General features: G+C 47.1%; 1 protein-coding gene across 1 annotated transcript; it reads right to left on the bottom strand.

Moving 5' to 3' along the window:
- Window positions 1-15,523: 15,523 nt before the first annotated feature.
- Window positions 15,524-19,105, bottom strand: XCL2 (X-C motif chemokine ligand 2). The gene is made up of 3 exons (XM_019423929.2): window positions 18,906-19,105; window positions 16,943-17,057; window positions 15,524-15,880 (listed from the first exon to the last, which is right to left on the bottom strand). Exons 1-3 carry the CDS (start codon window positions 18,964-18,966, stop codon window positions 15,718-15,720), a joined length of 339 nt encoding a protein of 112 aa, XP_019279474.1. The 5' UTR covers window positions 18,967-19,105; the 3' UTR covers window positions 15,524-15,717.
- Between the last annotated feature and the right edge of the window lie 3,160 nt (window positions 19,106-22,265).

Consider the following 22,265-nt stretch of genomic DNA (forward strand, 5'->3'; position numbering starts at 1 on the left):
TGCTTGAGATCCTCACTCCCATGGTCATACTCTAAACACTGCCATCACCAGAGGATGACATCTCCTCTGTCATGTTGACTTCTTTTTTTTCCTTTCCTTTTTTTTACATGTATTTATTTTTGAGAGGCAGAGCACAAGTGGGGGAGGGGCAGAGAGAGAAGGAGACACAGAATCCCGAAGCGGGCTCTAGGCTCCGAGCTGTCAGCACGGAATCCGACGCGGGGCCCGAACTTGCAAACCGTGAGACCCTGACCTGAGCTGAGGTTGGACGCTCAACCGACCGACCCACCCAGGCGCCCCTGATTTCTTGTTTTAATGTTTACTTTTTTTTGAGAGAGAGTGAGAGAATGAGTGGGGGAGGGGCAGAGAGAGAGGGAGGGAGGGAATCTCAAGCGGGCTCCTCCCTGTCAGCTGGAGCCCAACTCGGGGCTCCATCCCACGAACCGTGAGATCATGACTTGAGCTGAAACCAAGAGTCTGACACTTAACTGACCTAGCCACCCAGGCACCCCGTCATGTTGGTTTCTGACCCACATACCCTATCTTTGGATCTCATTCATTCTAGTATCCTGATTCCAACAACTCTTCGACCGCATTCCACTATGGCCCCAAATACATTGACCTTACCACCTTTCCACTGGCTGTCACCTAAGGTCCTCACTCACCTCCCCTCAATTCCAGGATCCATCATTACTATCTCTCCCTTACATCCATGCCCCCTTTTCCCTCTTTCAATCTCGTCCACTAACTCCCACTCTCCTAGACATCAACTTTCTGCTTTCTTCTCTCTCCCCAAACTAACAATACCTTTCTCTCCTCCTTTCCCCTCTCAGTTGATAACCCTGAAACAATAAGATCAAACAGAAGCAAGCTTCCCCTTACTCCCACCGCCAAGTTCTACCATATACAACTCTCTTTATGAACCACCTGCTTTGTTTTTACAATGATCAACCATTCATGCTCCTTTCCATAAGCACGTATTCACCAAGACTCAGCAATCACACCCTCAGGGATCTCACTTCTACAATTATCTCCCCTCTCTCCTGGCATCAGTTTCCCCCTGTCTGTTGTAGTATCACCCATATTTTTAAAAAGGAAGGAAGGGAGGGAGGGGAGCAGAAAGGAGGGAGAGAAGGAGGGCGCGGAAGGAAAAGAAACCTCCCTCCACCCCACATTTCCGTCCAGCTACTATCCCATGTTTCTTCTCTTCACTGTGGCTCATCTCTTCGTTATGGCTAAAAGTCATCCCTAACAACACGCTGTACTCTCTCCTTCAATTCTCTCTTTCCCCCGTTCTAATCAGACTTTAGTCCTCATTACTCCACGAATACTGTGCTTGCCAAGAACACCAATGACCTTCATGTTGCCAAATCCAACAACAAATTCTCGGTCCTACGGCTCTCACGTATCTGTACCTTGAGCCAGTTTCTTTACTGGTCCTCCAAAACACCACTCTCGTGGTTCTATTTGACATGCCTGACACCCTTCTCAGGGTCAGAACCTTTGACAGGTTCATTTGACATGCCTGACACCCTTCTCAATCTCCATTCTGATTTCTCTCCTTCTCCCTCACTTCTATTAATGTAAGTGCTCCAGGAGTCAGTGCTTTGAAATCTTTTCTTCTGTGCACATTCATACCCTAAGTAATGACCTACAGGCTGTGGCTTTAAATACTCTCTTTCTGTGATGACTCTTGTATTTCTATCTCAAACAGCCAGACTCTAACCATCTAAATCTAACTGCCTGGTTCACACCCTCACTTCGACACCTAATGAGGATCTCAAATGTAACTTGGTTAAAACAACTTTGGGTTCCCACTGCCTAACTTTTTCCTTCCCAGTCTTTATTCACTTGATAAATGAAAATTTCCTTTTTTTTCTGATTGCTCGGAAAATAATCTTCAGTCATCTTTGACTCCTCTTTTCTTCCCGACCCAACATCAAACCCATCATCAAATTCCGTTAGATTTGCCTTTAAAATGAAAAAAAGTTCTTAGGTATGTCACCAAAAGTAGATACATTGGACCTTATCAAATTTTAAAAATTTTATGCTTTAGAATATATGTCAAGAAAATTAAAAGGCAAGCCACAGATTGGGAGAAAATATTTGTAAAGCATAAATACGACAAAGGGTCTCGTGTCCCAAATATAAGAAGCATTCTTGTAACTCAAAGGTAAAGAAACAAACAAGTCAATCAAAAAGTGAGTCGAATATCTAAATACTTCATCAGAGAAGACGTACACACGGCCAATACATGTTCAACATCATTAGAGATGAGGGACACGCAAACTAAAATCACAAGATACCTACTAGAATGACTACAATTTAAAAAAGGTAATAACAAGCTCTGGTGAGTAAATGGAGAAACCTGAGTCCTGACACATTGTTGAGTGTTAATACATAATGATACAGTCACTTTGGAAAACAGTTTTTCACTTTCTTAACATAAGAAATGCTTAATGCCAAATATAAGCTTACAGTAACATCCAGTAATTCTACTGCTAGGTATCTACCCAAAGGAAATGAAAACCTATGTCCACACAAAGACTTGTACATGAATATTCACAGAAGGATTAGTCATAGTAGTCATTAAGGAAGACCATCCACATGGCCGTCAATTGGTGAACAGATAAACAAAATGCACTGTCTTCATGCAACAGAATACTATTTAGCAAAGAAAAAAGGAATAGACTACTGTTCTATGCCACAACCTAGATTTTCAAAAAGAAAATGCTAAGTGAAAGAACCAAGACTCAAAAGGTTACATGTTGTATGATTCCACTTATAGGAAACGTCCAGGAAAGGCAAACCCACAGAGAGAGAAAGCATATTAGTGGTTGCCTGGGACCAGGCGTGAGAACAGGAGTGAAACGTAAACGGGAATTGGGGGATCTTTGGGGGCTGGTGGAAATGTCCTAAAACTGGGTTGGGGTGATGGTTGCATAAATCTAGAAATTTTCAAAAAATACTGATTATACATTTAAAATGGATGAAGTGTATAGTATGTAAATTATGCCTCAAAAGAGTTGTTTAAAAAATAGAAAACAATCTTCCAAATATGACCATTTTTTCACCACCTCTCCTACCCACCACCTCAGCCACTATCTCTTGTTTAGGTTACTTTACTAATCGAACTGAACTTTCTGCTTCCACCTTGACCCTCTAGGACCTATTTTTCATGCACCTGACAGAAGGATCCTTTCAAAATATAAAACAAATTGCATCATGACTCTGCCCAGAAGTCTCTAATGACTCCTCATTCAGCTCGGAATAAAATCCGGAGTTCTGTGGCCAATAGGGGGCTCCCGCTCTGTTCTGTGAGCCCCCTGACTCCCCCTCCAGTATTCTCCTGTCACTCATCAGTCCTGGGCACACAGGTCTTCCCCTGCTCTTCAACATACCAATCCTGTTCCTGCCTCGGGGTCTTTGTTTTAACTCCTCCCCCTGCCTGGAATATTCTTCATTGAGATGTCTTCACGGCCACTCTCATGTCATTCAGGTCTCCCCAATATTATCAAAGAAGACCTCCCTGACCATGCCCTCTTGAAAGAAGAACACCACTCCTTGCCCCCCTGCCCCCCATCATCCCTATCCTTTTACAATGGTTTCATTTTCTTTACAGTACTCATCACTTCCTGACCCATTTTGATTGGGGTGTGTGTGTGTGTGTGTGTGCGCGTGTGTGTGTGTGCAGTTTCCCCACCACCCTGCCTAGAAAGGCAGTTCCATGAGGACAGGGATCTTGTCTCTGGTCTGTTTTGTTCATCACTTTATTTCGTTTGAGTCCCATAATTATCACGTGAGATAGGTCTTACTCACAGGGGAAGACACTGAGGGTCTGAGAGGTGTCGCAGTTGATTAAGTCACACAGGCAGTGATTATTCAAGCTGGAATTTGAGGCCAGGGCTGTCTGACTCCAGTGCCATGGAGTCATCATCACTACGTCAAGACAGACTCCCAAGAAAAGCAGTTAAACCAGATCCCGCTGAGCAAAGTTTTGTTTCCTCCGTTCCTTGTAGATCGGAGTTAATGGTCTTAATGATTTTGAATTCTCTGAGTCCGTGTACCTCAGCCTGATCTATAAAAAATTAACAAATGTAGCCGTGCTCTCTTGGCTTTCTCACATTTGCTCCAGCCCGTAAAGAAGTCAACCTTCTTGTCCTAAAAGTTGCAATAAACACACTTCAGAAAAATTAAAAATTCGAAGCGCTCACATAAATCCAATCTAACATCAAGATTAGAAGGGCAGGAATATGTAAGACGGATGACACCAATTCATCATAGTAACCTTCTTCCTCCAGAGTGTAATATATTACACATCTTCGTAGCAACCCGTGTGATTTATTAGTGTAATCAGAGGATAGCTCTCCCTTTTGAAATTGTTTTTCTGCTCAAGAGGTGTGCACACAAGATGTAATCCAGGAAAGAATAAAATACTTATTTATGTCTAAGCTCATCTCAGTGTCGAAGAGACTCCATTTTTGCAGTTTTCTTCCTTCCATCTCTTCCTTTATAGCTTCGACATATTCCAAATATACAGACGTACTTATGGACACGGTGATGAAACCAGAATGCTCTGAGCATATTAGTTAGTGCCAGGGAGAAAAGAAAGAACAGAAAGGGAATACGGCACCTTGGGTAATGGCAGTAGGATCCACCTCTCCTCCAAAAACACAGGAAGCTATTACCAAGCCCCCATGTCCGTCCCTTGGTAACGGCCGTCCCTATGTTGTGAACGTAGGGACGGAGCATGGTCCGTCCCTATGTTGTGAACATAGAGCCAGTGCTATATAGAAGATGGTGCTCCCTCCAAAGACCACACCCATCAGCCAGAAAGAAAGCCAATAATATCCTCCCTCGTCCTCTCTCTGGAGTTCCAGAAGGTGAGGGAGAGGACTCGGTCATGTAGCCGAGGCTGAGAGTCATCACCATGGTTACGACCAGAGGCAAAGTAAGCGTCTTGCAGCCAACCAACCCCAATTCCAGTTTGGGGCTCAACACAACCTTAATATGATGCTTGGAGAAAAAAAAATGCATCCTGACACCATCGTGGCCCAAGAGGAAAAAAAAAAGCCGATTAGTGTTCCAGGCTCGTATGCCAACACAGGATAGTAGCAAAACGGAGACAAGCTTTTCCATCCGAAATCCGCAGCCAGCTTTATGAAACAGTGTTTTAAGTTCCTTGCCATAAATTCCTAGGCCATCTATAAGGTTCCTCCCCCAAGATCTGTTGTGAAGCCTGTCGGCAAACCCTGAAATCACTCATGCATCCATTTTCAACACAGAATAATAAAATACTATATATTTGTGCACGAAGCGATACATTACATTTATTCGGTAGGAGCTGGAGTTAGAAATCATTGTACCTTCACGCGATCTTTGCAGATTGCCCCTCCCTAGTCACAGGCCCTTGGTTTAGCTGTGCTAATTAAGGATGGCTTGGCTCCCATCGTTATTCTTGAACTTCGGTGCCACATTCAGGTCCTCAGAGCTTCGAACACAGTTTGCCAGTGTCTTAAGAGAGAGCATTAATGCAAGAGTTACAGCAGTTTGCTCGTAATTTTTAAAACGCACCCCACCCAACTTGAGAAAGCCAAGGACCTGGCTGGAGGAAGATACACACTTAATTAGAAAGGATTTGTGGATCCTCTCCACTGCCCAAGGCACCCGGCCCTCTGCTTTATATGGGATGCACACTCTATAAAGAGTTGTGGGTGTCTGTTGCCGAACGATCCTTATTTACATCTATCCTAACTATTAAAATAGTAAATATTCAATGCAGAATACTTGAAGGACATAGAACACAGAACCGGACCAGAGTCAAAGCCATGGCTGAGTCCTTACCTCGGCTGGGCAGCCTCTTCATCCTCATTTGTAAACATTACAATTCCCATCTTCCTCCCTGATCTCAAGGAAAATGTTCTCACAAAAGACACTTGCAAACAGAGGCATTTGGCGTTGTTTCTTACTTTCAAGGCATCAAGATAATACGCCAGGGGGATACATCAAGGGTATCCTGGGATCTTTTTATTTGGATGCAGTTTTCCTCTGCTTGTTGATCTTGCTTCTGACCAGGTAAATGGAGAAACACTTCATTGGGCAGGGGGAGCAAGATTTCCACACTGGTGATTATGATTAATATTATATCAACTCCATGAAATTAATTGTTCGAGGTGAACGTAATGAGAAATAGCTGTCTTCTTCCCCTTCTAGGGACCTTAAAACTTTCACCTTTAAGACAATCTGCTACTGGGGCACCCCTGACTGGCTCAGTTGGAGGACTGAGTCGCACAACTCTTGACCTTGGTGTTGTGAGTTCAAGCCCCACGTTGTGTGTAGAGATCACTTAAAAATAAAGTCCTTAAGGGGCAGCCGGGTGGCTCAGTCAGTTAAGCATCTGACTCTTGGTTTCAGCTCGAGTCACGATCTCACAATTCATGAGTCTGAGCCCCGCATCGGGCTCTGCGCTGAGAGTACAGAGCCCACTTGGGATTCTCTCCCTCCCTCTCTGTCTGCCCCTCCCCTGTTCACATGCACTCTCTCTCCCTCTTTCTCTCATAAATAAATAAACTTAAAAAAAATAAAATCCTTAAATAAATACATAAATACAAAATTTTGTCAAATTTAACTCTTGCAGATTCTTAAAGAATTCCAGTATTAAATATGATGAGAACAGGTGAACTTCTTTCCATTTTACTTGAATGATAACACACATAGCGACAAATACATGCAAGTTAACAACTAAGAGACTTTTCACCAACTGAACACCCCAGTACAATCACTAGGCAGATCAAGAAATGACCCCAACTGCATTAAGCGACTCACTTTCGAATCTAGTGTTCAAAAAAAAAAAAAAAAAGGATCTAATGTCCATCCCCAAAGTATTCTTTACTAAATATCACAAGTCTATTACATGGGATGTAAAATTTAGTATAGTCACATTCAGTCCACGTAAATGTGAGCATTAATCCAAACAAAGGCCGAACGGTTTCTTGGACAAATGGGAAAGGACTGTTGGTAGCAATGAGTAGAACGACCTGTCATCTAATCTAACCATTAGATTCCCCTGCTGTTGTCGATCAACACACTTAACTAATTCTGATTCCTTGACACCCGAGACCACTTCTTCCAGACACGCCACAAAATTTCAACACTGTGATGAGCGAGTCAGTCCGAGAATTCCAGCCAAGGCAGAAAAATAATCGCCGGAGGGATTAAAGCCGTCACGACACCACACTAATGACCCACTTGCCTTGTCTGTTGACCATGAACACCAAACACGAAGGCCTATATTTTGTCCAGGTGGAAAGTCCACGGCTTGGATGTGTAAATATTCACTGTTTCTCTCAACCCATTGTGATGGGATGTGCAGGGAGGCCTCACACACAGCTCTTTTCATGCAATTGTCCTGCGGAATGAGACGAATCTTCCTCCCAAACTGAGCTGCCGCTCGTGGAGCCATGAGGCCAGAGGAGAGGATTCAGGCTGCAGGTGTCTCCGTTCATGACTATGTCCCGGCCCTGAAGCCCACTCACAAATGGCCTGCTCTTCTGCGACAGGCGAGAGTGCTTTCTCCCTGGGAACCTGGGGAGCCTCTGTGCATGGCCCCAGAAACGTGTTTTGGACACCCACGCTTTACTGGGACTTACATTTCCTACTGGCGTGGGTACAGGTGTGTAAGGCTGTGATGAGGTCCAATCATGGGAGACGGATCTAAATGCATTGCCTTAATTCAGCTATGAGATAGAGTACTCAAATACCACCGACGTCTCAGGGGAACTCAGGTTGTCCCCTAAATAATTTCACCTCCCCAGAGGGACTCAAATACACCACCAATGTCTCAGGGGAACTCAAGTTGTCCCCTAAATAATTTCACCTCTCCAGAGGGACTGCAAAATAAAGGTAATTCTTCAGTCTCAAGAAGCCTTCCTAAGCCACATTTGCATTTATCCTACTTGTCGTGTTAACTCTCCTGGCCATGCTCCTGGCTCACTCAGTGCATATTTGCCGAGTGTTTGTACTGTTCTGGGCACACTGCCGGCCATTGGTATACAGTCATGAGGAGAGCAAAAATGAGCTTTGACTTCACAGCACTGATAGTCTAAGAGAAGAGGCAAATTCATTAAATAATCCACAAAAATATCTTGGTCTTTTACCCCCACCATACCTTTTCTCTTACATCACTTCTTCCCGTTAGGTTTTTTTTTTTTTAATTTTTTTTTATGTTTATTTCTGAGACAGAGAGAGACAGAGCATTAGTAGGGGAGGGGCAGAGAGACAGAGGGAGACACAGAATCAGAAGCAGGCTCCAGGCTCTGAGCCGTCAGCACAGACCCCGACGCGGGGCTCAAACTCACAAACCATGAGATCATGACCCGAGCCGAAGTCGGTGGCTCAACCGACTGAGCCACCCAGGCGCCCCTCCCCATGAGTTTTTAATTCCTACTCCCTCTCCACGGTCCAGTTGCAATATCTTTATCCATGGCACAAGCTCTCTGTGACCAATCCCAATCGGCCCCTAATAACCTGCTTCTTCTCAGCCCCATGCGTTGTTGACCATAAACATCACCAAATAATCTAAATTCATGCCACCAGTGAGCTCATATCACCAGGAAGACACCAATAACTGACCACGGCCCTCTTTCCATGGAGCCAAGAAGTACCCTCAAGATCTCACCAAATACAGAAGATCACTACCAATCAACTGGAACTGATTCTTTGAAAGAAATATAAGATCATCCTCAGTCCATCCCATTAACTAGCCAGTTACCACTCACCTCTACCTTCTGTTGTCTTTGTGCCCTCCTTTGTACCCTTTGTACCTTTTGGTACCTTTGTACCCTTTGTACCCTTTGGTACCTTTGTACCCTTTGTGCGTACTGTCTCCACAACCGCAACATAAATGGCTTCAGTGACAGGGACCACACCTTATGTTACTTTTAACAACTCTAACTCAGCAACTGTATGTTGAGCACGGACTCTGGGGATGCCCTGTTGTTGGCACTACAGGAAATAGAGAGATGAATGGGACACAGTCCCTCCTGCCAACAACCCCCCGTTTTTTGGTGGGTTTTTTTTTGACGGATAAAAATTCACAAATAGCTACAACTTGAGACAGAGTACAACGAATAGCCTAAGAAAAGGCTGGAAGTTGAGAGAAGCCACAGATGAAATCCAGCTGGAAGCACGGGGAACGTTTCTTAGAGGAGGTGGCATCTGAGACGGACACTGACGATTGGAGAAGGAGGAAAGAGGAAGCAGGGGGTCGCTCTCCGGGCATAAAGAAAGGCATATGCAAAGCCAGAGGAAGAGGAAAGTTTAGGATCTTTCAAGTATTCTCCTTTGGCCCCAAAGTACTTGGCATGACATCTCATTCATAGTAGGTATCCAACAGGGGCTGGTAAGTAGACACTTTAGGCAGTACCTGGTCAATGACAACAGAAAGGAACCAAAGAGTCCGGGAGCGCCTCACACGCGCGCACACCCACACACACGCCCCACGATAACAGACATTTTCCAAAGTGGGTCTCTAGGCTCCACCAGAGACAAGAAATGAGCAGACCTGGAGTAGATGCCTCGTTCTGGTTGTGTTGGTGCCGTTACCGGATTGTAGCTCCGTTCCTGCAAGGTTATGGATCTGAGTAGATTTTCGGTCTCCAGTGTTTTCAAAAACGTAGGTGTTCCTCGGATGTTGGCAAATGGTATAGGGAAAGGAGTTTTGTACTCAGGTTAACCTGAGGATGCAGTGAGATAAGTGAGCATGAGCACTGTCTTTTTCACAGTACTTCTCTGAGACTGGGAGAAGCTACGTCACCGTGATCCTCCAAGAGGAGGGGGGATAGTGTGATCATTTCCTAAATGCATACGGCCATAGTAGCTTGTATTAAAAAAATGGCGACTCTCGTGGTACAAGTATTCCATAGAACACTCTAGGATTTGGTGGGTTAGATGCAATTATAAAGAAAATGGAGGAAATTCAATCCAGTTTCGCCTAAATGATGGAGCCCGAGGCCGCAGCCAGTAAGTGTCAGCTTCCAGGAAATCTGGTGGATGTGCCACGTATCTATTCCTTTTTCCACCCACCCTCCATTTTACCACATCCTTTCCCATCCTACCCACTTAGGGATAATAAAAGCTAACATTCGTTGAGCCTTCCCTTTGTGCCAGCCCTTTGTGTTTTAAGTGCTTTAACCCTCACAATAATCTTCAGCACTATTATTATTCCAATTTCATAAATGAGGCAGCCTAAGACACCGAGAAATTGAGGAATTTTCCCGTGGTCACCTGTACAGTAAGTGGTAAAGCCAGTACAGGAGTCCAGGAGGAGCTAAGGCTCCTAAGGGCCACACTAGTATCTACCCCGGGGTGGTGAGAAAGGGGGAGGGAGATCGCACGAGGACCCCTGGCTCTCTCTTTCCCCCACTGCTTATGTTGGGTTAGTCTGCCAGTGCTCCCCTCCCCCATCTACCCCTTTCCCCCCCCCATCCCCCATCCAGTCTTCAGAGAAACGGAATCCAATGGCCCCTCACACAGCATCTGTTGGTTCCGATTAAGACCATCTCAGTCTGGCCTCGCTCATCACCCCTGCTCATTCCTGTGCCCTCCCCCCCTGAGCCTCCAAGCTCATCACCCCTGCTCATTCCTGTGCCCTCCCCCCCTCAGCCGACTGTCCCAATGTTTACTAGTTCCTCCCAAGGAAAGAAAAAAGACAAGTCCCCTTGGCCTCTGCCCCCCGCCCCCCTGTCCTCAAACACCGCCTCACAGTCACCCCCGATTCCCACTCCCAACCTTTTTTTGTATCTCTTTTCCCTCTTCTCTCATTACAGATTCATCTCTCCTCTCCTCTTTGCCTCCCACTGCCGAGTGACAAATCCGTCTTAAAATAACACTGGTGACTCACCCAGCGGATACTGTATTCCATTTATGGGTACCTTTGTTTCCCCAAGGGGCACAGAGCATCTCACAGATACTCAGTCTTATTTTTACCTCGCCCTTGGCAAAAGAGGGTCTGTCAAAAGGGAATAAGAGTGTAGCTCGGGCTTTGGTCTGAATGACTGGAGCGCTGGGGCCTATACAGTCTTTTTACGCTCCCAGGCCTCCTCCTTCTCATCCCCTTCTCCTTGGTGCTGTTTGACTTCCGGATCCACTAGTAACCTCACCAGAAATTCGACGAAAATCTTACTAATCACCTGTGCCCTTTCTTGACCAGCCACCCAAGCTGGAAGCCTCGGAACAGCCCCACTTCCTTCCTCCCCACTGGTTCTGCCCGCACATCCGGTTGACAACCAAACCATGCCGGTCCCGCCTTGGGGCTCTGGCTCCTATTCCCACCGCCACGACCTCATTCGGGCCACCACCTCCTCCAGCCCGGCCTGATGCAGCGGTCACCTCGCTGTTCCCCGCCACCCCCAACCATTTTCTGCACACACACACGCGCGCACACACGCACACACACACACACACCCCAAGGTAGTATTTCCGACCTCAATCTGATCACGCTGCCCCGCCGAGGGGTGCTCCGGTGAAACCCCTCCCCTTTTCCAGGGCATTCGGGGCTTCTCAGTCTAGCCTCAGCGACCTTGCCTTTATGACCCCCTGCGTCTTCACCCCGGCAGTCCCAGAAAGAAGCAGTGTCCCTTGACATTCCTGGATTCTCCTGCCTCCGGGCTTTCATACCCGGGACCCCGCCCCGGGGAAGGAGCACCTGCCTGTAACATCTCTTCCCAGAAAGCTCCTTCTCGGGTGTAAAGGTGCAATTTTTACATCACCTCTTCTGCAGAGCTTTTCCCAGCCTCCCTGGGGCATTTTGAACTCTTCTCTCTTCTCCATGCCTATTGCTTTTTCCGATAACTGCTAGAGTAGAGATACGTATAATGTAGTCTATATTCCACCAATTGGAAGCCTGCGATGTCCCGGGCACTATGCCAGGCACTAGGAAACAGAGAGATCAAATTCACAGTCCCTACCTCCACGACGAAGACGGGAGATAAAGAAAAGTAATTGGTATTTCAGAGTGAGATGAGCCATAACAGAGCTAAACCCAGGGGCTGAGTGGGCACAGGAGAGGCCGTCACCTAGGCTGGGGACATCCCAAAGCTCTAAGAAGAGACCAGCCCTGAGCTGAGCTTCTGGGAATGTCCAAGTGGGAACGGCTTTGGGGACTGCACTTTCTCCCCCACGAGACCGCGGGCTCCATAACAGCGGACCAGATCCTGTGCCCCCTGTACTTTGCAAGGGCTCAGCAAATTCGCAGGAAACCGAAAAATCAGAAAAGGTTTGGGCTGTGGATCTCTAAAACCCCCACCGATACCGGGTTTATTGCTTCTCAGCCCAGCCTCCTCCTTCCTCTTGGTGGTTGACTCATCTTGGTCCCACAGATCCAATCTTAGCCAGTAAATAATGCAAATAATAAGGCGATTCCACAAATGCGGTTTTTCCGCATCCCGGCCCTGGCCGCCCGCAGCCCAGGAATCGGGGACCCAACTGGCTGGCCTGAGGCATTTGGTGTGACAGCTGAGCCACCCGGTCAGAGTCAGGCAGTCACGCGTCCCTGACGGGCACCCGGGCTAAGCAGAAAAGGTCCGAGAGGAAAAGGGAAAACGTGTCACCCCAGGCCAGGCCAAGTTCAAAAGTCACCAGGTCCAGAACCACCTCCCAACTGGCTCCCCAGCCCCCCCCCCCCCCCCCCCCGCCTCATTCTCTGCCTTTCAATTTCTACTTCGAAACCAGGGTCATTTCCCACAGCCTTGCACGTGTGGGCACGCTCCTCGTTCTGGCTGACAAAGCCCCGGCAACATCTCTCTCTCTCTCCCTCACTTTTGCCCCCACCCAGATTATTCTCTAACCTTCTCTTTGTCCCTCAGTCCTACGAAACCCTGTGCATTTCCTCAACCCATCTCTCTTGCCTGCAGGCAGCTTGACTGGCTGCTCATTCTTTTTGCCTGGAACGCCTCTGGATAACTGGCTCAGCCTTCCGTCTCAGGTTAAAGCCTACTTTCCAGGGGAAGCCCGTCCTGTCCCCAGGCTGAAGCCAGGGCAGCTTTATGCCTGCCAGTGACTGTCCCCACTCTCCGCTCTCCCTCTCGTCACCTCTGTGGCACTCTGGTGAACTTGTCCCCTTCCCCGCAGGAAAGGACTGTGTCTGGTCCCCCCCCCCCCCCCCGCATCCCAGGACCCAGAAAAGCATCCAGACTGCGTGCATCAGGCACACGTAAGCGTCTGTCGGATGAGTGCGAGGAAGAACACGAACAGATTAATTAGTTGGTTCGATGAAGGCATTATGTAGGCCTGCTCGTCTCTTCGTGGGTTCTGCGTATGTGGTCTGGCCTTCAGGGGACTGGCCTCTGAGGAGAGGAAGGCAGCACGACCTCAAGTGGTCACGAGCTTGAACTCGGACCACACCTCCAGGGGCTCGGATCTGAGCTGTAGGCCTCACAATTTGCACGCGTTCGTTGTTTGGTCTCCAATCGAGGTCGGTTATGAGATTCACTGTCTTAGCAGTTGCAAAGCAATCCACTAGCGCTGGTGACGTAGCCAACCGTATTTAAGTCTTTGCTGTAGAAAACAGAACGGTACTAACACATGCAAAGTCAGGACGTGCTGCCCGTAGGTGACAGGACAAGAAATAAATGATAGGTTTATGACTTAAAGCTATAAACAGAACGAACTGAAAATAGCCGCGTAATCATACAGAGACAACGGCAGAAACTTGGGGCTAAGGGAGCTAAGTTCTCGTGGTTCGTAGAGGCAGTCACAGATAATGTCCAAATCGACAACCCGGAAGACGGTGGTGTGAAACTCTTGGTGATTTGAAGGTGACTATGCGAAGGACCCTCCGCCAAAAGAGTGAAAAGCAGTTGTTTGTAAGGAGGAAGATTAGAAAAGAGAACTCATAGGGCCGGGGACTGTGGGTTTCCTTGGCAGCCCTTTTGTGCTATTTAAATTTTGACCATATACCTGGGGCGCCTGGGTGGCTCAGTCGGCTGAGCGTCCGGCCTCGGCCCGGGTCACGGTCTCACAGTCCGTGAGTTCGAGCCCTGCGTCAGGCTCTGGGCTGACAGCTCGGAGCCTGGAGCCTGCTTCGGATTCTGTGTCTCCTTCTCTCTCTGCCCTTCCCCTACGTGTGCTCTGTCTCTCTCTCTGTCTCTCAAAAATAAATAAAAATGTAAAAAAAAATTAAATTTTGACGATATATATATATAGAGAGAGAGAGAGAGAGAGAAGGAGGGAGGTGCTGTACAACGTTTGGCTGAAACCCCTCGGCATCACACAGCACCTCTTTAGATAATGTGATAAGTTAACAAGATGCACATATGTACATTCTTCCCCATATCCCACGATCTCATGAAAACCTGTAGCGTCTGGGAGACGTTGGGGAAAGGCACATACGCAGCTCATTCAAGGATCCGTGCCTTCCCCATCCGTGACTTTGCCGTGAGTCGCCCCTCACAAAGCGAGTATTTTATCCTTGGTGCTCGTTTCTTCAAGACCGGCTTTCCAACTTAGGGTGGGCAAATTGAAGCGGGAGGGATAGATGGGTCCACAGTGTCCTGGGAAGCAGCTTTCTGGTGGTTTCCGCTCTGGCTCGCTAGCTGAATGACTAGAAGTGAGCTGATTCAACCAGCTGCCCTCGGTTACTCTCGGAAAAGCATTTGATAGCGTGGAGTGCCCCCTGAGGACTAGAGAGTAGTACTCTCTCTTCCCTTCAAACGATCAAGGCACAGTAAGTTCCTGCTGTTTAGAGTCAGACCTAGATGTCCGCATCACCAGCTACTGGGGTAGTATAGCCATAAACGTGAATCAAATCGGCAATTTAATGAAAACGTGAGAGAGCGTGAGTCTGGGATATTGAGCGCCTAGATGCCGCGTTTCGTTAAAACTTTACTTACCGCAAGTTGTGATCACATTCAAGGAATGGTCCAGGTTGACAGTGTTTGAGGTGTTTAAAAGCTTACTGGCAGGCAAGCGTGCCTAGAACGCTCCCTGAAGTGGTGACAATTACAGATGTCACAGAAAGGCAGCATTGCCCGTTCAAAGAGCATTGACGGTCATTTGAATAAAGTATCTTCTCACCAAATGTCTGACCTTTGCTACCTTGACAAAGAACCGACACGTCCCGTGTCTGCGTTCTTTCGCGGGAGACCCAAAGAAACACAGAGGGATAAGAGAATTTGCTAGAGATCAAACACGAGTGAAGCCACTTTTTGAGTAGGTGGACGCTCCGGATAGAAATGCAATGACAGTATTTTCTCCCTTATTCCACAAACAGAACTCTGTTAGGAAAACAGGTTGAGGTAGATCCTAAATTGTTTCCATGGCCACCGTTGTCACTTGTGACTCGTGTGTGGAGAACCACTGCAAGCTGGAACCTAAGAATGGTGAATACAGCTCTCATCTCTGACAGACACTGGCCAGAATCGCTCCCGTCATGAGTACCATCGAAGGGAGGTACGGTTAGGACAGAGTTAGAACTTACGTGATGTATTACCCTTTCCCAACACGCAATGCATAGGCTTTGAGACTCTTCTGAGTAATAAATATTTATTAATTAAAGCATCTATCTATATGAAGATGAGAGACATGAAAAATAAAAATACAAGAAAATAAGTGGACTCGCACAGCACTTTTATAAAAAGTGAATACAATCTAATTAGTCCAGGAGTTTGTAAAGGGAAATGAGCTGGCGGGCTAGTGAGGGAACAAGGTGCCAGAAGGCCACTATGTGGTCAGGGTCACAGCTGAATTGGTGAAATGTTGGGCTCCTGTTGGCTTGGTCTGTTTCATGTTTCTTCTGGTGGGCTTGTCCACGCTTTCTACGGCCTTTTTCACCCACTCGGCTTGTGGATCCGCGCAGACCTTGAGGCCACGTCTGGTAATGAATCTGCAAAGCAAGGCAAAGATAGAGTCAGTCACATCCGTCTTGTTTTGGGGACAAAGGTGATTTCCTTATTTAATTTCTTTGGGTAAAGTCGTACTTATGTGTTGGGGGAGCTGCTATTCTGAAAATGAGACCCTGGAAAGACAATGGTTCCCTGTGGGCTAGTTCGTCACACATTTCCTGAATATACAGTAACTGCTAAAACATGGCGCCCGACTTTAGCACACCCTAAGGAAAGGGAAGGGAGGGGAAGGGAAGGGAAGGGAAGGGAAGGGAAGGGAAGGAAGGGAGGGTGAGGGAAGAGAAGGGGAAGGGAAGGGAAGGGAAGGGAAGGGAAGGGAAGGGAAGGGAAGGGAAGGGAAGGGAAGGGAAGGGTGAGGGAAGGGAAGGGAAGGAAGGGTGAGGGAAGGGAAGGGAAGGGAAGGGAGGGTGAGGGAAGGGAAGGGAAGGGAAGGGAAGGGTGAGGGAAGGGAAGGGAAGGGAAGGGTGAGGGAAGGGAAGGGAAGGGAAGGGAAGGGAAGGGAAGGGTGAGGGAAGGGAAGGGAAGGGAGGGTGAAGGAAGGGAAGGGAAGGGAAAGGAAGGGAAGGGAAGGGAAGGGAAGGGAGGGTGAGGGAAGGGAAGGGAAGGGAAGGGAAGGGAAGGGAAGGGAAGGGAAGGGTGAGGGAAGGGAAGGGAAGGGAAGGGTGAGGGAAGGGAAGGGAAGGGAAGGGTGAGGGAAAGGAGGCGGGAAGGGAAGCATCTCACACCAGTGTGGCCCTATGGTCAGATCCTGCCCTAACCAGCCATCTCCCAACCTAGCCTTCAGAACGAAGCACAATATTCATCCGGTTCCCAGTCAGACTCTTCTGCTAAGCTAAATCAGACAGAAGGATGATATTCTTTATCTGATTGCCAAACTGCTTTCAAAAATTGCCACTCGGTGCTCCATAAAGACGTGGCTAATACAGAAAAACAAAGGGGCGGTTGCTTCGCTTGAAGTCTTCCTCTGGGCCAACTTCCTGAGGAGGGCAGTATTTCTATACGCTGTGTCCCATCAAGCCCAGCTTTTGGGGAAACAAACTCACATTACTGCTTTCATGGAGCCCTCCTTGATGGTGTAGGTCTTAATGTTTTTAACTGGCAGTTTCTTGGTCGTCAGGCTCACGCAGATGCTCCTTTCTAGAACTTCACTCCCCACGCCTGGTGAAGAAAACCAAGCAAACAAAAATAAAATATCGTTTCCAATAGCATGAATGTTGCAATGCTACAAATAAACTGACAAAGGGTGATGTGATAAAGAGAAATTTGGGGAAGGCGACAGAAAATGTGGGGGAGCCTCATGTATTATTTTACATGTTAAAGTGTGAGATATATAAAGGATGTCGTTCATCAACTGTTCGTCCTCAGTAGAAACCCCCCCCAAGGGGGATTACGCTTCAGCTTAGACAGCCATCTTATATTGAAGAAGGGGAAATAACTGGGGAGGGGTAATAATAATTAAGAGTTTGGTAGAATCTCTTTTTTTTTTTAATGCTTATTTATTTTTGAGATAGGGAAAGAGGCAGGGCATGAGCAGAGAGAGAGGGAGGCACAGAATCCGAAACAGGTTCCAGGCTCTGAGCTGTCAGCACTGAGCCCGATGTGGGGCACTGCTTGGGAAACAGCATTTTTCTCTGAGAAGCACCTAACATGGAGTCCCCAAGACCCCAAGAATCCTCTAGACTCTAACCCCCCACATCTTCTTATTCCCAGCAGCGTCTGTGCGCGTGTGTTACGGCTGAAGACATCGCCCTCGCTCATATTGCTGAGCTGAGTCAGAGCACAGATTGCTAGAGGCTAAACCCCAGTGGGACGCGTAGCGGTCGTTCAGGGAAGAAACTTGGGAAGTGACTCAGGGAGGAAACTTGGCTACAAATTAAGAGACTGAAAGGAGAGTTAGCTGAAACCTTAATTATACTCGAAGGACAGTCCCTCTTACTGCCAGAGCCATGAGAAGTAAACTCCAATCAACTGTGGGGGGAAATGATCCTTTAAGAAATAAAGATGCGTAAGGGTGCATGGGTGGCTCAGTCGGTTACGCGTCTGACTCTTGATTTTGGCTCAGGTCGTGATCTCAGGTTTGTAAGTTCGAGCCCCACGTCGGGTTCCACACTGATAGTGCAGAGCCTGCTAAGGATTCTCTCTCTTTCCCTCCCTCTCTGCCTCTCCCCTGTGTGCGCTCTCTCTCTCTTTCTCAAAAATAAATCAGTAAACTTAAAAAAAAGAAAGAAACATGTAGAAAAGTCAGGTGAGGCTTAGTATAGCTAGGTCTCATCTTGGTCTGTCTTACAGGATTCTCTGAATGGGTGTAAGGCATTGATCTGTCAGCCCTTATCACATGGTCTCTTATAAACTAAAGAAGTTTATCATTAATGAGAACAACATTCATAGCAGTAATCATAGACTCTCCCTACTTGAAGGCAATACTGATTTCCTGGGTATGAAGGCATGAGCTCCCATTCATTTTTTCAAACAGAAATTTATGATTTGCCTCAAGACATACACCCTCCAATTCATCCTCGCATTGTGGCGAAAATTTCCAAAATTCTGAGAATGGATCAAGGGAGCTATTAAATAGGCAAAAGCTACAAAGGCGTAGGCGATCATCACCACCAGGCCACGGCTAACGTTAATCAAGAAATTATTACTCGTGAGGAAATCTGCGAAGTCACCCTAATTTTTTTCGTTTACATGTTAAGCCCAGGTGAGAGTGTCTGTCGTTATATTCAACTTACAAGTAAGTGTAGGTCCAGAGAGGCTACGAAACGTACCCCCAAGTCACCCAGTTACGAAAAGTTGGAGCCCAGACTCTAAGCGAGTTCTGTCTGTCCTCGGCATCCATCAAGTCCCCCGAAAGCAAAATTACCCTTCCCATTCTGCGCGGGGGAAGTCTGAGGCTGACCCCGGGGAAAGCAGTTTTCTCGAGTCAGAACCTGACTCAGACCCCAGACGTGTGCCCACCTGCCCGCGTTATCTGTTGCCCGTCTCACGCAGAGCCTATCGGCTTACCTTCCGCCATGAATTCGGTGAGAAAGCAGATGGCGAGCAGGGCCAGGACGAGAGGTCTCATGGCTGAGGTCCTTCTGAGCTGTGCAGGCAGAGTGAAGATGCGACCGCTCTCAAGAGCCTCTTTATTCCTCCAGTGGTGAGCGCACTTCCTGTGGTAAGAGGGGGCTTTCGGGGTGGGTGTGGAATCGTGGAAAGTCTTTGCAGTACAGATGCCTTTCTCTCCGAAGAAAAAGTTCCTTTGCCGCCCCCCCCCCCGCCCCCCCACTCGCGCTAACCCCACACCTTGTGGCCTTGGCCCCTTGTGGTGAATGTGTCAGTGAAACCAAATGCAAGCAGACAAGGAACGTGGTTTCGTCTCATCTCCTGCCACCGACCTGAGTTCAAATCTTCCGCTGCAGGCATGGCCCAAGGCCACATCGGTATCGTGGCCCAGTGCGGGGACAGTGTAAGGAAATGAGGTGCGGTGGTCACAGCGGTCCTGCTTCCCCACCTGTCTCATGTCACATCCGCTGTGACGTGAGGCTTCCCCCGCCGTGGCCCCCCGGGTCCCTGATGCTATCCAGAGACACCGCCTCGGGGGACAAAGGGCTGCTGCTGGGGCCCTGAGTTTCTCAACCCCTTTTTCTTCTCATTTCTCTCCCGGACCCTCACTTGAGTGACTCCCATTTCTTCACACGCCCCCCCCCACCCCCATACCCAAGAAGCAGTTAAATAAGAGTGTTTGGAGCATGTCTGCATGCACATGTTTGCTTTATTACAAATTAATATCTACCTTCTAAAAAGCTCTTGATAAGTAGTTGGCCTGACATGAACTTTCTTTCGAAAGAAAGAAAGAGACAATTGTCTCTGATCATGCCTTCCTGCCAGCGTTCATCTTTAACGTTTTTTCCAGTAAGTCTCTGTGGGTAGACACATGTTTGCATACTTGTGACCAAATACTATTTTAGCATCAGGGTAAAATATCCTCGCACGGTCCTTCACAGTCTTTGTGATACACACACACACACACACACACACACACACACACACATTAAACCCCTCCCTTCTAACATTGTCACGTAGATCCCGTCTGTAAGGTAAGTTTTCATTAACAGATATGGAGTCATTTCCCCTTAGTAACCAGAAGTAGAATCGCTCGGCAAAATCGTATGACCATCTTCTAGTTCTTGCTACCTGTCGCCATGGAGTCTTCCCCAAATGTAGTTTCCACTCGCAGACCTCTCGCAGGACTCAAGCATATCCGTGGCACCTTCCTGGTACTCCACTCAAAATGCTTTTCCTCCTATTCCTTCCTGACCTGGAAAACGATGCGATTGTCCATCCATTATCGAAACACAGAACCTGGGGTCATCGTAGACTCATTGCTATCCACTCACATGTCGCCCTCAACCAAGGTGCACTAAGTATACCTTCTAGGTAGCTCTTCAATACGCCTGCTCCTCTTTCCACGCGGCTCTAGGCGACCACTTGTCATCCCTCGGTAGGACCATTGCAGTAGACCAACTGGTTTCCCAGTGTCAGGTCTCCCCCCTTTCCAATCTATTGTCGCAACACTGCCGGACTAATCATTCTAATGTCTCAATCGAATCGTGTCATTTCCCTCCTGAGAAGCTCTTTGCCAATATCCATCCGTCTCTTCTTGTCATATGCAAGGTCGTTCAAGATCTTTCCCTTTCAGGTTCCCTTTCTGCCCCTCGCGCACAGTTCCCGAACCTCCTAGTCTCAACAAATGTGTGTGTGCTCAACCAAATACACCATCCGTGCTTACACCCCCCCCCCCCCGCCACATATCACTTCCCAATGCCCATCCCAGCTCCATACTTGGCAACTGCATGTTTTCCTGAATTCTCTAGATAAAATTGAGTTGCGCCATCGTCCGTGCTCCCTTGGAGCTTTGTCTCCACCACCGTTTTTATAGTTTATTGCCCTGCTCAATTATATTTCTGTGTCTCCCACTAGATGGCAGGCTCCTGCGCCTGTGATTTTTCTCTTAGGCTTTCAATCAAACAGACAATTTGACCCACGGCTGAATTTTTCTTTAGCATATTGAAGCGAAATTGGTTAAACTCTCAGAGTGAATTATTCACTTCCAGTTTTTCAAAGCAGGACTACGGTCTCTGGTGGGGAAGAATTAGGCGACAAGAAAATAGAAACCTGGGACAAGACAGGCTGATGTGCTAGCGTGCGAGTGCGCGGACGCTGATTGCCAACAACCTTCACATTACCGCTGGCCACCTGTACGTCTTTGGAAGAGTGTCTATATTCAGCTTATTTTTAATTGGATAATTTCGCTTTTTGCTAATGAGTGAGTCGTATGAGTTGCTGATATATTTTTGATAGTAGCCCCTTATCGGATAGATGGCTTGCAAATATTCTCTCCCACTCTGCCTTTTCATTTGGTTGATTGTTGTGGTTGTTGTTTTATATTGTGCGGAAGCTTTTGGGTTTGACAGAGTCCCACTTACGTATTTTTTACTTCGTTGCTTGTGCTGTTGGTGTCGTATCTGAAAAATCACTGCTAAGACCAATGTCAAGAAACTTTCCTCCTATGTTCTGTTCTAGGAGTTTTATGGTTCTAGGGACGACATTTAGATGTTTAATCCATTTGGAGTGAAATTTTGTGAGTGGTTTGGGATAGAGGTCCAATTCTACGATTTTACGTGTGAATATCCAGTTTTCTTGGCGCCATTGATTGAAGAGACAGTCCTTTCCCCACTGAGTAGTCTTGGCTCACTTGTCAAATATTAATTGATTATGTAAGTATGGGTGTGTTTCTGGGCTTTTGACCCTGATCCCTTGGACTATGTGTCTGCTTTTTTGCCAACACCATACTGTTTTGATTACAATAGAATTGGAATATAGTTTAAAATCAAGAAGTGTGATGCCTCCCATTTTCGTCTTCTTTCTCAGGGTTGCTCTGGCTATTAAGGATCTTTTCTGATCCCACATGAATTTTAGGATTGTTTTTCCTATTTCTGTGAAAAAAGCCATTGGAATTTTGATAGGGATTATATAAAATATCAATGGCTTTGGATACTCTGGACATTTTAACAATAATAATTCTTCCAACCCATGAGCACAGGATTTCTTTATTTTTTTTTTTTATTTAAATCCAAGTTAGTTAACATATAGTGTAGTGATGGTTTCAGGAGTAGAACTTAGTGAGTCATCACTTACAAATAACACCGAGTGCTCATCCCAACAAGTGCCCTCCTTCATTCCCATCACCCATTTAGCCCATCCCCCCACCCAACACCTTCCAGCAACCCCCAGTCTGTTCTCTGTATTGAAGAGTCTCTTATAGTTTGCCTCCCTCTCTGTTTTTATCTTATGTTTCCTTCCCTTCCACTATGTTCATCC

The sequence above is a fragment of the Panthera pardus genome, unplaced genomic scaffold (assembly GCF_024362965.1).
Source record: "Panthera pardus isolate Hobbes unplaced genomic scaffold, ASM2436296v1 HiC_scaffold_21, whole genome shotgun sequence".
NCBI lineage: Eukaryota > Metazoa > Chordata > Mammalia > Carnivora > Felidae > Panthera > Panthera pardus.

Coding starts and splice junctions, on each gene's coding strand:
- XCL2 (XM_019423929.2), bottom strand. CDS start 18,966: ATGAGACCTCTCGTCCTGGCCCTGCTCGCCATCTGCTTTCTCACCGAA. Junction 17,058..18,905: donor CACCGAATTCATGGCGGAAG/GTAAGCCGATAG, acceptor TTTCTTCACCAG/GCGTGGGGAGTGAAGTTCTA. Junction 15,881..16,942: donor GGCTCCATGAAAGCAGTAAT/GTGAGTTTGTTT, acceptor CTTGCTTTGCAG/ATTCATTACCAGACGTGGCC.